Here is a 14,239-nt window from a genome sequence, read left to right as displayed (position 1 = left end):
ATGTCAAATTAATAATAAATGACCATACTATCTATCAACTACTCTCATTACAAACAAACAAACCCTACATAGGGATAAACATTCCAAAATATTCCAATAAGGAATCCAAACTTCAGTTTCGCGAAACAAACAAGCCAAATCCAAATTTTCAAACAAACAAACTAATACAGAAAAACATCAAAATACAAAGGAAGCACTAATCAGCCTTCCCCACTGACTCACTCTCATCCTGCTTCTCACCCAATGTCCCATCTTCTATCAACTGCCCATCTTGGATAATCTTTGTAACATCCAACATGCTGACGTCAACCTCAGGCACCACAACACCAATCTGGCTAACTGCTCGATCGAAACCTAAAGTAAAAGCAGACAGCACTTATTCCTCAAACTCAGGAATCCTAGAGTTTAATTTCCCAATCTCAGTAGCTGAATCCTCCTTTAACTTGGTAAGCTCAGTACCTGCCTCTTTTAATTTCTCTCGTAGCCTTCAACTCATTCCTTAGTTTTAATACCTTCTCATCTTTTTCCTGCAAAGAAGCCTTCAGCTTTTTTATGGCAGCAACATTATCACCTTCCAAAATAGAATCTAACTCGGAGGTCCTCCCAATGGACATCAACCGAGCCCCAATGACCTAACAAGAGCATACACAAACTTTGTAACATCATATAAGAAAAACAAACAAAGCATTAAGAAAGTATATACGCTTACCTGCAAATACCGGGCCACGCCAGTTTTTCCAGCCTCATGAATGATCTTTACGTCAGAATCAACCTGGGCAAATTCGTCCGAAACGACCATGAAGGGATAACCAGTAGACCACAGCGATCGTTCAGGACCATCTCTATAGCCGTGAAGCATCACCTGGCTCTCATGAGCCGAACAAATCTCCTCCGCAGTGAATGCCCTAGCATCTTCCTTAACACCAGTAAGATCAAGAGCTCTCAACGACCCATCACCCCTTTTTCTTTTCAGACTACCATCAGCAGTTGAACAATCAAAAACAATATCGCTTTCCCTCACATTTGTTGACAAGCCTTCCTTTTCTTTCTTCTTAGTCTTTGAAACAAATGCCTTTAAATTAGCGGTAGTAAGAGTAGAAGCCTTCTCACCTACAAACACAGAAACATACATAACCAACCATTACAAAATTAACACAAAACACCAAATACCACAACAAATTACCCAGATATTCCTCAATAGCCTCTCTATCTCCCTCCAGCTTCAAAATACTTGATATCGATAGCGACTCAGATGAGGACATCGCAGAAATTAAAAAATCCAACACATACTCTTCACTCTTTACTCTATCCTCACAATCCAAAATTTGTTTAGGCTCAGGAGACCAATAAACAGGAAATCTCTCAATCATTAACGAGTCCAAAAAGAAAGGCTAAAACTCTTCCTCAATCTGCACCTTAACGAACATTTCTTTGAAATCCTTGAAAGACTGTTTATACAAACTGAATATACTTCGGCCAAGGTGACTGCTCAAGTTAACCCAACCCCCCCCCCCTCCACACCCCTTTAGCTTGGAACAAAGAAAAGAATAAACCAAGCGACGGATAGCACTCAAGATACCCCATCAGACACTCAAAAGCCCGGACAAAAGCCTAGGAGTTTGGATGCAACTGTGTGGGAGCACAGTTAAGTTGTGATAATACACCAAACTCAAAAATCACAAAAGGGAAACCTTACCCCCAATTCGGTCAACATGTAAGTGTATATATAGAAGTAAGACCTGTCCAAACGCCGTTCACAAACTCTATCATCTTCACCACAAGGCAGAATCCTAACCCCTAACTGATCCCCATTTCTAACCTACCTACATTCGTTTAATTGGGAAATTAGCTCAGCGGAACTAAAAATAGACACACGATTTCTCACATCAATATCTACCCAACCATACGGGTCATTACTATCCATCACAATTTTCTCCTTTTTACCTATACCACGACAACACAGAAAAAACACAGAGAAAGCAAAAAGACAGCAAGACAGTAAAAGTGAAAAGTCAGAAGACTAACCTTTCTTACTCATCGTTTCTACTAGAACAGAAGACAAGCGGACAACATAGAACAAACAAGTGGAAGTTACCAAGACATCTTTTCCAACACCCGCACGTTCTCCAATAACCAGAGGAAATGGCGCACCAAAGCCCAAATGCAGCCCACCAAAAAAAAACAAGTTGATCTTGGGGGCCCGTATACACTATATTTTCACGCACAATGATTCTAAAGCCGAAATAAAGCTCAACCTATTTTTTACAGGATAAGCTTGAGGGCTGTATACCATACCAACAACTTCGGCTACAGAATCATTGACCAAGCATTAAGCACAACTGAAAATATCTCTTCATATCCATACGCGAAGATCTCCGCACTATAACCGGACGATAACAAATATATGGAAAACAAACCCAAGAATCCCAGGCTATTCGCCCATCACACCGTTACAAAGCTCAGTCCCCGAAAGTCTATAAATATAAGCTACAACCCCAAGTGTAGCTAAGTCACATCCTTCAATACTGAGCTACACTAAGAAATCACATACCAATCTTATTTTCACAAAGCATTCCGCATTTTTAAGAAACCTACTAACTTGGGCGTCGGAGTCCTTTTTGCAGGTCCCACGTCGACGTTAACAGAGTCCCGAGGAATTCTCTCTGAGCACGAAGCAACAAGCCAAAGGAGCACTTGCTCGAGTTATAGCTCGGAGGAAGAATCCCAGCGCAGAACAACAAGTATATAAGAAATCAAACTCGGTGCAATCATCACATTATCCACAACAGAGCATATGCACAAGCCAAAATTAAGAGCAAAATATCAAAATATGCATCACTACTATATAATACTAAGTTATGTACAAACAAAATTAAAAAGTGCAATAAGCTAAGTAAAAAGTTCCTCAAAAGGATAAATTATATACAAAGTACCAAAAAAACATAAAAAGAAACTACACTAAAAGTGTTCAGAAATGAAGCTTGTCACCTAAAATGCGCTTGCTGAAGATACACAACCACCCCACACTTAAGATGTAGCACGGTCCTCGGTGCTCATGATCATGCGGAGTGGAAGGAGTCATCACTGTGTCACCTCCACCTTCAGCTGGTGGGTTAGGCGATAGAGTGGCTGCAAGAGTGATGGTGATGCTGAAAAGGAAAGAGCTAAGTCACAAAACAGCATATGAAGTGAACAGATAATAAAAATTTGAATGGAAGCATACATGAGAATCAAATTAAATCAAACATAAACATCTTCCAATCAAATTCAGAGCGTGAGGAAAGCTAACTTGCTTGTTCTCAAAGAATAAAAGAAGGAAGGAGCATTGTTACTATGCACAAAGAGAAAGAAAATGGTTAAAAGTTAAAAGTTAATGTTAGTTGAAAAGTAAAAAGAAAGTTAAAAGTTAAGTTATGTTAGTAAAAGGGAAAATGGTTAATTGAAAGAGAAAATAAAATTTAAAGTTAGGTGAAGGAAAAGAAAAAATTAGTTGAAAAAAAAAAACAAAAGTTAAATGTTATGTAAAAAGAAGGGAAAAGTTAGTAAAAGAAATGGAAGAAAAATCAAAAGTTAGGTGCATAGTCACAAGTTCCTTGATTCCAAAAAGTTTCAAAAATTTCAAAACAAGCAAGTTTGTATTCACTTCTAAACAATTCAAAATGCCAAAATAAGTGATGCACATGTATGTGTAGAGCACATAATCAAGTAAATATCAATCACAAGTAGTTGGCATGAATTAAAACAATTTGGTGTTGGAAAGTTAAAACTATTGAGAATAGGTTACTCAAGGAACATTCAAACACCAAATTCCAAGGAAGCATAAAAGTCACAAGTTGAAACAAGAATTGAAAACCTCATGATCTAAGTGACTTAATGAGAGTTAGGCAAAAATAAAATGAATCAATTCAACCACTTAGATTTAAAACCTTCAATCTTGTGAGTTTATGCAAAAGAGGCTCAAATTTTCCAAAGAATTTCAAGTTTATGGTCAATTTAAAAATTCACTTGAACTATTCAATGCATAGAAGTAAATTAGCATCACAAGTAAGCAAAGAAAGTTAGAAGCATGAACAAAACTTGCAAAGAAGTTCTTGAGGCAATCAGAGATCATGTAGCAAACAAGGGTCTATTTTGACACAGAAATTCGTCAAATAAAACTTTTTTGCTCAAACAACACAACGCAGCTTAATTTGGCAATCAAATAGAATAGCAGCGGAGTAGTGAATGCAAAAACCTCAACATCCAACAACCAAAACAAAGAAGCAATCAGCCGGATAGTCACTCAATAGAGTTAACAACAGTTGGAAACCAAAAGCAATGAAATACCAACTCAATCAATTAATTGAATCAAAGACGAATATTGAAAACATATTAAGATAAATTCTGGCAGCATTTCAGCAGTAAATTGGCCTATTTCCCCAAACTCAAACAATCAATTCAGATTCCATATGAATTCTTTGACAGTTAAAAGCACAAAAAATCATAATGAATTCATAGGAAGTAAGTAAATAAGCCAATTCCAGCAAGAAAACATGAGCAAACAATTAAAATCAATCCAACCAGCAACAATGAGAAAATAATGGCTCAAGATACAGCACCAAAATAGCAACAATACAGAAAAATAATGGACTCAATCAGCATTCTTTTCTTTGAAGTCCATACCCAATCACAAGTATTCAACATGAACTTAAACAAATAAGCATCCTGAATCAAGTGATTAGGTTCAAATTGGCACAAAATAGCAGCAATACAAGTTCAATTCATGCATTAAGTAAAATTGTCATCACTACAAACAAAATCCAGAAATTGTGCATTCCAAACAACAGCCATCAGCAAGAGTATAGCAACAATCACAATCGAAATTCATAGCAGCCCTCAGCAAGGATAAAGCAACAAAAACACTATGCAGCTTCAAGAAACCAATTTCAAACAAAGAAAGTTTTCCATTCCCAAACACCAACAGCAATATCTCAGAAGTTCAATAGAAATTCGGTCAAACAACTAACCAAATGAACTCAACAGCAATTTAACCATCAATTCAATCAGAAAAATCAAATCAGAATCTATGATTCCACATCATAAACAGCAACCTGAACAACAATATTCATCAACAAACAGAATTTTTCAACACTTACAGCTAAAATCAAAATCCAATAAACTAAACTAACCTATCCTAACAACCTAGAATCCACTAAACAGAAATCCGAATCTAACTAAGTAAATCAGATAAGAAAATAAAGAGAAGTAAAACTAAAACCTGTTTGAAGAACAGAAAAGAAAAATGCAAAAACAGGGGAAGCAGGGGTTGTGCAGTAGCAGAGGTGGAGGGATGCCGGCCCAGAGGTGGCGGCTTCAACAGGGGTGTAGGCAGAAGCGGCAGTGACGGAACAGAGGCTGAGACGCAGGGGTGAGCTCCTGGGGTGCGGTGGTGCTCAGCAACTGGTTCGGCGAGAAGAGTGCGGCGATGGTGGAATCGCGGAGGTGAGGCCTCGAAACAGTGAAGGTGTTGAGGCGTGCTGGGTGGTGTCGCCGAAGGTTCAGTCGCCCTAGGCGGCTCTAAGGTTCGGACATGGATGTGGATCAGGGTTCGTGGAGAGATGAGCAGAGGTTGGTGGGCTGGAGACTGGTTCGGCGCTGAGCCAAGGAGGTTGCGACGGCGGCGCTGCGAAGGGAAGAAGAAGGAAGAGGGTCGTGGTCGACGGTGATGGTTGGCGGTCAGGGAAGGCCGAAGAGGGTGATGAAGAAGGAGTGATGGTCTGGTTTTTGTGGTGACCCCGCGGAGAAGGTGAGAAGAGGGGAAGAAGAAAAGAAAGGGGCGCGGCGGTGTTGTGGACTTGCGGAAGGAAGGTGAGGAGAAGAAGAAGAAAGAGGGAAGGAGAAAGCCGCGGTTGCAGAGCGGATGGACAATGATGGAGATTTGAAACAGAAGTAGAGAACTTCGCGGTGGTGATAAGGAAGATGGTGGGTGTTGGATGGCTCAGAGAAGATGAAAGGGGAAGAGAAAGGGTTGCGGCTGGGTGGTCGCCGGTGATAGTGAGCGGCGGCGGTTGGTTCGTTGGTGGGTGGTGGGCGTTGAAATGGAGAAGGAGAGGATAGGGATGAATGTTGGGGAAGGAGGAGAGGGGTACTGAGGAGTCACACGGTTCTCATCTAAGGGGGGAATGCAGACGCACCAACAGTGCCGGTGCTCCCAACAGAGGAGGGTGAATTGGGAGCGCGTACGCATCAACGCACGAAAAGAAAAATGGACAATAGTGCGTATGCATATGCTGCTGTACAAACGCCACGGATAGAAGGGTAGTATGGAAGTGTGTGCTCGCATAGCAAGTGTGCGTGTGCACAGCACAAACAACGATTTTTTTATTTTTCAAACAGAAATTAACTCAACATTTTAATACGCATATAAATAAGAAATTAATAAAAATATGCAACTATTTACATTCAACTTTAAAATTAATCCAAAATTTTATCTTTCAAATCAAAATTATGAACTATTCAAAGCACTTTTAATATGTACAAACAAAAATCTATCTAAATTTAACTATCTAGAGAGTAATTAAAAAAATTAAACATGCAACTCAAGTCAAAAAGGTAATTTAAAACAAAATTACTAGCTATATTACATATACATTTTAAAACAAAAATCTATTAAAGCCAGCTAACAATCAAGAGAAATTTACAAACAAAAACAAGCAACCAATCAAAAACAAACTATTCACATATTCACATATAAACAATAGCCAACAATGTAACACCATTGCAATCCCCGACAACGGCGCCAAAATTTGACAACGGCCAAAAGCATGGATTAGGAATTTGATTATCAAAATGGAATTGGCGTTGTAAGTATAGTCCTAACCCAACAAATTAACCATCAATCAAATATTATCACAATACAAACCAAATATAAACCGAGAGTATTTAGACTCCCGGGTCGTTCTTCCCTAGGAGTTGCAATGAAGTGTATAATTATTGGCTATGAGAGGAAAGCATGGGGAATTGAGAATGAAAGCAAGAGAGCAAGAGATATAAATAACAAGAAATTAAATGATCATGCAAGGAATGTAAATGGAGGCAAGTAAAGGCAACGAAAAATGGAAATTGAAAGCTAAAAAGGACTCTTGGCAAGAAGTGCGTAATCTAGGTTTCCTATCCTAGTTGTGGACCACAAACATGGCAATTGTGTGGAATCAATCCAAACTAGTCAATCCTCCTTGAGAATTAGTCAAAAGCATAATTGATCTCAATCCATAAGTCCTAGTCAACTCACTAATTACTTAGTGAAAGACTAGCGTCAATGGAAACCAAACCAATTAACTATTCTCACACAATGCGGAATGGACATCCATAACTCAATTCCACCCAAACATCCAATTTCTCAACCAAGAGTGTGAAAACTAAACATGCAAGAAATTAAACATCAAAGTAATAAAAGTCAAAGCAATTAACTTCAAATGCAAGAAACCTCTTGGCAAGTAATTGAGAGCTAAAGCTACCTATCCTAGCCATTGACCACAAACATATGATGATTATGAAGAGTTAATCCTACTTAGTCAACCTTACATCGAAGACAAGTCAAATAGGCATAGTTAATTTCAATCCCTAAGTCCTATGTCAACACTAAGGGTCACATAGAGTCAAGGGAGACCAAATCAACTAACTACTCTAATATATCAAACAAGAATGGACATTAATGACTCAATGATCACCATAGTCAACAATTCCAAGCCAAGAGTGAAGAAAAACTAAGTGAAAACTAAGCCAAACATTTTATCAAATACTTGGTGTGCATGAAAATAAAATAATATTAAATTATATTAAAAATAAAATCTAAAACAACAAAAGCAAGAAAATGACAATAACAACTAAAGAAAGCAATAAATGACATGAAAACATAAATTTGCATTAATTGGAATTAAAATAACTAAGGTGTTCATAACATGAAAATTACTATAAAAGAGAAAATAACAAAAGAGATGAAGAAGGTAATGACAAGAAAGCATAGAAACATAAATGAAACTACACTAAAACAAGAATTAAAGTGCTGAAATTAAAGGAAACTAAGCTAAAAACCCTAATTCTAGAGAGAGGGTGAGCTTCTCTCTCTAGAAACTAAGAGAAAACATCATAAAAGCTAAACCTAATTGCCCCCCCTTCATCCCTCTTCAATTTGGCTTGAAATAGCTTCAGAAATGAGTTGGATTGGGTTTTGGGAGCCCAGAAATCTCCCCCAGCGGTTTGCAATTAATGAGCTCACGTGCCAGGACGTGTGCGTACGCACAGGTGTGTGCGTACGTACACTTGCTATTTTCTGACTTGTGCGTACGCACAAATTGTGTGCGTATGCACACTTAGACTTATATCCAACATAACAAATTGTATATCATTTTGAAGCCTCGAACGTTAGCTTTCCAATACCGCTGGAACTGCCTCATTTGGACCTCTTTAGCTCAAGTTATGATCACTTTAGTACCGAGAGGTAAGGATTGGCAACTTTACAAACCCTTCATTTCTTGAATTCTCCCATTTTGCATGCTTTCCTTCCACTTCTTCAATCCATACATGCCTTGTAAGCCTGAAATTACTCAACAAACACATCAAGGCATCAAATGAAATTAAAGTGAATAAAATTTAGCAATTATAAAGCTTAAAAAGCATATTTTCACTTTCAAGAACAATTTAGGGAGAAATTATGAAACTATGCTATTTCAATGGATAAATGCAAGAAAAGTTGATGAAATCCACCCAAATAGAGCAAATAAATACCATGAAATGTGGATTCATCAGTCGTCAAGAAAAACTCACAATAGAGTGAGGTCGAATCCCACAGGGATGGATTGGTTGAGCAACTTTAATTAGAGGAGTGTTCTAGTTGAACTAAGCGAAATTGAATTGAGAATTGCAGAAATTTAAATGGCGGGAAATGTAAATAGCAAGGAATGTAAATAACTGAAAATAAATTACAGAATGTAACGAGCATAAATTAAATTGCAGAAACTTAAATGGGAATGGGGATGATTGAGCATAAATGTAAACAACATAAATTAAAGAATGGGATAGATCAGAATGGGGAGGTTCATTGGGCTTAGGAGATATTGTATTCTCCAGATCAAGTTCATTATCATCTCTTCCTCAATCAATGCATTCATTGATCTTCTTGGCAATCTTAGGTGATTGGATCCCAATCTCTTGGCAATCAAATATCTCTAAGCTTGAACAATTGCCCAATGTCTTGATCTAATTACTCATGGGAAGAGATGAAGTATGATCACTAATTATACCACATGTTTTTCTAGATCAAAGTATTGGTAGGATTACATGTCACTATATCTATCCAACCCCCTACCCAGTCCAACATGAGAAAGAATTTCTAGCATGATTTCCTCATTCCTCTTTAAAGGTTCTGAGAAAATCCAAGTATGAACAATTTCTCTTTCGAGACAATTTTTCAATTGGATGGAGATCAAAAGCTTTCAAGCAAAATAAAGAGAAAAGAAAGAGGAAGAAAAATGAAAACTATTATTGATCCATTGAATTACAACAGAGATCCCTAACCCAATGAAAAGGGGTTTAGTTGTTCATAGCTCTGGGAATGAAAATTGAAATTGAAAAGTGCATTGCAAAAGTAAACTGAATTTACAGAGAGTGTTTACAATCCTGGATCCCCAGGTTCTCGATCTCCTTTCTAACTCAAACTCTTTGCTATTTATACATTTTCTTCCTTCATTCTTCAAGTCTTTGGACTGGGCTTTGGCCTTTGTTGAAGCAGTTAAAGTGGCTCTCAATGATGTTGAGAAGGGACGTTGGCAGACTAACGTTCATACTCTGCATGGGTGCCCAATTGTAATAGAGCTGGCATCAACGTTGGTGATCAACATTTACAGGAAAACGTTGAGTCAAACATTCTTTTGAAAAAGGATTGAGCATTGCCACTAACGTTTGACTCAACGTTGGTGCACCAACGTTCGTTCATCCACGCGTGCGTGTCGCCCACGCGTACGCGTCAAAACAGCATTTTGCGCGTATGCGTTGCTCATGCGTTCGCGAGATTGGTTAAAATTCATGTTCACGCGTACACGTCACAGCAGATTTTCCAACTCCAGATTTGAAATTTTTATCGTGGGCGTTGGACCTAACGTTGGTTCACTAACGTTACCTCTAATGACTTGTGCGTACGCACACTGCCTTGTGTGTGCGCACACTTGAACTTTTTCTTCTTGTGCATACGCACACAAAGAAATTTTCTCAGCACCAACTTTGAGTCTCATCGAAGACGTTGGAGGTAACGTTGGTGAGCCAACGTTCCCTCCAATGTTGCACCCCTTTTGGTAAGAATGTTGCCAACAACATTGGTGAGCCAACTTTGGCCACCAACGTTGCACTTTAAGCCCATTTAGAATGTTGCCTAGCAACGTTGGTGAGCCAACTTTGGCCACCAATGTTGCATGGCCCTCTTCCCCAACGTTTGAGGCAACGTTGGTGAGCCAACTTTGGCCACCAATGTTGCTTCCCTTGCCTCTTCCTTGCCATTCCTCTTCTTCTTTCCACCTATCATCAACCAAACAAATGCTTCAAAGTCTTGCTATAATCACAAGATTTTTGCATCATTCATATCATCAAGCAAATCTATCATAAATCTCATGAAAATGCATCAATTTAACCATGTTTGATTGAATCAAGACATGCATGAAATTCTCATCCAATTACTTACTTATTGCTCAAGAAAGTGCATGAAACTTAATGAAAACAGATGAAAAAGGCTTGTGAAATTAGCCTAAGATGCCTTGGCATCACAACACCAAACTTAAATCTTGCTTGTCCCCAAGCAAGCAGTAAAACATAAGATGAATGAGTGAAAACAGAGAGGAATATAAGTCCTTATTGGGAAGCAATAGATCTTGGTTCATGGGATTTTATGCAGGATATATTTTCATGCACACCAAGTATTTGATAAAATACTTGGCTTAGTTTTCACTTAGTTTTTCTCCACTCTTGGCTTGGAATTGATGACTTTGGTGATCATTGAGGCATTGATGTCCATTCTTATTTGATATATTAGAGTAGTTAGTTGATTTGGTCTCCCTTGACTCTATGTGACCCTTAGTGTTGACATAGGACTTATGGATTGAAATTAACTATGCCTATTTGACTTATCTTCGATGTAAGGTGACTAAGTAGGATTAACTCTTCATAATCATCATGTGTTTATGGTCAATGGCTAGGATAGGTAACCTTAGCTCTCAATCACTTGCCAAGAGGTTTTCTTGCATTTGAAGTTTCCTTTCCTTGCATTTTATTGCTTTGGCCTTTATTGTTTTGACTTTAATTTCTTGCATGTTCATTTAATTCCTTGCTATTTACATCTCTTGCTCTCTTGCAATCATTCCCAATTCCCCATGCTCTCTCATAGCCAATAATTGAACATTTCATTGCAACTCCTAGGGAAGATGACCCGAGGTTTAATTACTCTCGGTTATTTTGTATTGGATTTAATATTTGATCTTGAGAATTTATTGTTGGTTTGGACTATGCTACCAATGGATTGATGCCTGTTTTGATCGATTCTGAACCGACATAAAATTCTCTATATCAAATTTAGCGCCGTTGCTGGGGAGTTGCAATTGTTGGGAATAATACACCATTCCCCCTTGAGAAAACACCTTTGACAGAGAAATAAAATAGACACAATCACAACACAAGAATTTAACGTGGAAACTCCAATTACCGGAGAAAAAACCACGGCCGTTGTCAAATGACAACCAGAGAATATCACTATGTGAAAATTGTTACAACACATAGACTTCTTTCTCTCACCGGCACCCCAGTACACCCACACTCTCTCAAAGCAAATATCTAACTACACCTCACAACACTCTCTAATAAAGAGTACAGAGGAAAAGAAAAATCAGATACAAGCTTAAAGTGTTTCTGACTGGTGCAAAAATAAATGGAGAACTTAGCCTCATATTTATAGCCTAGGCCACCCACTCCATTTGCTATCCTAAGTGAAAAACCATTATGTCCATGATTTGTATCTTTGATTAGCTTGGGTTTGAGTGTGTGTGTTAATCAAGTGTGGGGGGATTTGTGGGAAACATTGGTAGTTACTACGGTGTTCATTGAGAATATTTGGAAAAATGGGTAAACACCCATGCATCTATAACTTAAAATATATGCATCTCTCTTATATGATAAAAGAAAAATTTTGATGTACATACTTTGTTTATGAAAAAAAATTGATAATAAGAATGTAAATAAGAGATGCATATGTAGTTGAATTGAAAAGAAAATGCATGAGTGAATGTGAGAAAGGGATAAATGGGTAGTTAGGATTGTTTTGTTATGAATATAAGATGATATATAGGATTAGGTGGGATACTTGAGCTAATCAAAGATCCAATCTAATAGCCCACTTAACCATATTAATCCTACCCTTACCTAAGCCCCATTACAACCCTCAAAAGTCCTCATGATTGATGGAGGATTGAGTGATTAAACCCTACACACTAAGCGATTTGAGTGTAAACACACCCGGTGAGGGTTTCAATTGCTCAATTCTATGTTCCCATTGTTTATCTTGTATCTTCTTGCAAGTTGTTGAAATGAATTTTGGAAATTTCAAATCGATTCTTTGGACATTGATTATATTGCTATATTTTCTTGTCTTAGCCCTAATGATTAATTGTTGGATAGATTGAGATTCTTTTGTTTGTTTTTGCCAAACTCAATAGAAATCATAGTATAGATATAGATAGATAGCAATTAGTGTAGTTGCATTGAATAAATCATTTACCCTTTCATTCATCCCCTTTGGTTGTGTTTAGCATGAGGACAATGTATTGTCTAAGTATGGAGGAATTGATGATTCCATATTTTACGATATATTTTGGTTTCATTTGAGTGGATTTCATCACATAAATCCACATTTATTCATCTAAGTAGCATGCTTTTGAGATTTCTTCCTAAATTGTGCTTAAAGTGAAAACATGCTCTTTTGTGCTTAATTCTAGTCAATTTTATTCACTTTAATCCCATTTGGTGCCTTGATGTATTTGTTAAGTGATTTTAGGTTTCCAAGGCAAGTATGGATTGAAGAAGTGAGGAAAAGGGCATGCAAAAGGGAAGAAACCATGAAGAAATGGAGTTTGGAAGTTCCAGCACCCGTGCATACGCACAAGTATGCGTGCGTACACACAAGAGGGATTTGCGAGCAACGCGTACGCGTGACCCACGCGTACGTGTGGATGCATTTTTGCTAGTCGATGCGTATGCGTGACCCGAATCACGTGAGCTCATTAATGCAAATCGCTGGGGGCGATTTTTGGGCAGTCCAACTCATTTCTGAAGCTATATCAGGCCAAAGGAAAGCTGAATGAAGAGGGGCAATTAGGTTTAGATTTTATGATGTTTTCTCTTAGTTTCTAGAGAGAAAAGCTCCCCCCTCTCTCTAGAATTAGGGTTTTCTTAGTCAATTTCCTTTTAATTTCAGCTTTTAATTCTTGTTCTAGTGTAGTTTCCTTTATGCTTTCATGTTCTTTTATCTTGTTCTTCTTCATTTCTCTTATTGTTTCCTTTATTTTGTCATTTTCATGTGATGAACACTCTTTGTCAATTTTAATTTTAATCAATGTAACTTATGTTTTATGCTCATTTATTGCTTTCGTGAGTTGTTATTGTTATTTTCTTGGTTTGGTAGCTTTAGAATTGATTTTATTGTAATTTAATATTATTTTATTTTCATGCACACCAAGTGTTTAATAAAATGCTTGGCTTAGTTTTCACTTAGTTTTTCTCCACTCTTGGCTTGGAATTGATGACTTTGGTGATCCTTGAGGCATTGATGTCCATTCTTGTTTGATATATTAGAGTAGTTAGTTGATTTGGTCTCTCTTGACTCTATGTGACCCTCAGTGTTAACATAGGACTTAAGGATTGAAATTAACTATGCCTATTTGACTTATCTTCGATGTAAGGTTGACTAAGTAGGATTAACTCTTCATAATCATCATGTGTTTGTGGTCAATGGCTAGGATAGGTAACCTTAGCTCTCAATCACTTGCCAAGAGATTTTCTTGCATTTGAAGTTTTATTTCCTTGCATTTTATTGCTTTGACCTTTATTGTTTTGACTTTAATTTCTTGCATGTTCATTTAATTCCTTTCTATTTACATCTCTTGCTCTCTTGCAATCATTCCCAATTCCCAATGCTCTCTCATAGCCAATAATTGAATGTTTCATT

The 14,239-nt window shown here is 37.6% G+C and overlaps 1 protein-coding gene across 2 annotated transcripts; it reads right to left on the bottom strand.

The window, feature by feature from the left end:
- Positions 1–47: 47 nt before the first annotated feature.
- LOC112775548 (uncharacterized) lies at positions 48–6,379 on the bottom strand. 2 transcript variants are annotated; one of them, XM_025819247.3, is made up of 4 exons: positions 5,258–6,379; positions 2,026–3,149; positions 710–1,110; positions 48–632 (listed from the first exon to the last, which is right to left on the bottom strand). In XM_025819247.3, the coding sequence occupies exons 2-4, from the start codon at positions 2,036–2,038 to the stop codon at positions 453–455; spliced, it is 594 nt and encodes a 197-aa protein (XP_025675032.1). In that variant the 5' UTR covers positions 2,039–3,149; positions 5,258–6,379; the 3' UTR covers positions 48–452. The 2 variants fall into 2 exon arrangements, with proteins under 2 accessions (XP_025675032.1, XP_025675030.1); XM_025819245.3 differs by having other exon boundaries at positions 2,989–3,149; positions 5,258–6,356.
- Positions 6,380–14,239: the final 7,860 nt, after the last annotated feature.

Source organism: Arachis hypogaea, chromosome 19, assembly GCF_003086295.3.
Source record: "Arachis hypogaea cultivar Tifrunner chromosome 19, arahy.Tifrunner.gnm2.J5K5, whole genome shotgun sequence".
NCBI classification, from domain to species: Eukaryota; Viridiplantae; Streptophyta; class Magnoliopsida; order Fabales; family Fabaceae; genus Arachis; species Arachis hypogaea.
Note: the sequence above shows the minus strand (reverse complement) of the source record. Positions and strands in the feature narration are given on the sequence as shown.

Coding starts and splice junctions, on each gene's coding strand:
- LOC112775548 (XM_025819245.3), bottom strand. CDS start 3,082: ATGACTCCTTCCACTCCGCATGATCATGAGCACCGAGGACCGTGCTAC. Junction 1,111..2,988: donor CTTCAGCAAGCGCATTTTAG/GTGACAAGCTTC, acceptor CTGTGTTTGTAG/GTGAGAAGGCTTCTACTCTT. Junction 633..709: donor GCGTGGCCCGGTATTTGCAG/GTAAGCGTATAT, acceptor TGCTCTTGTTAG/GTCATTGGGGCTCGGTTGAT.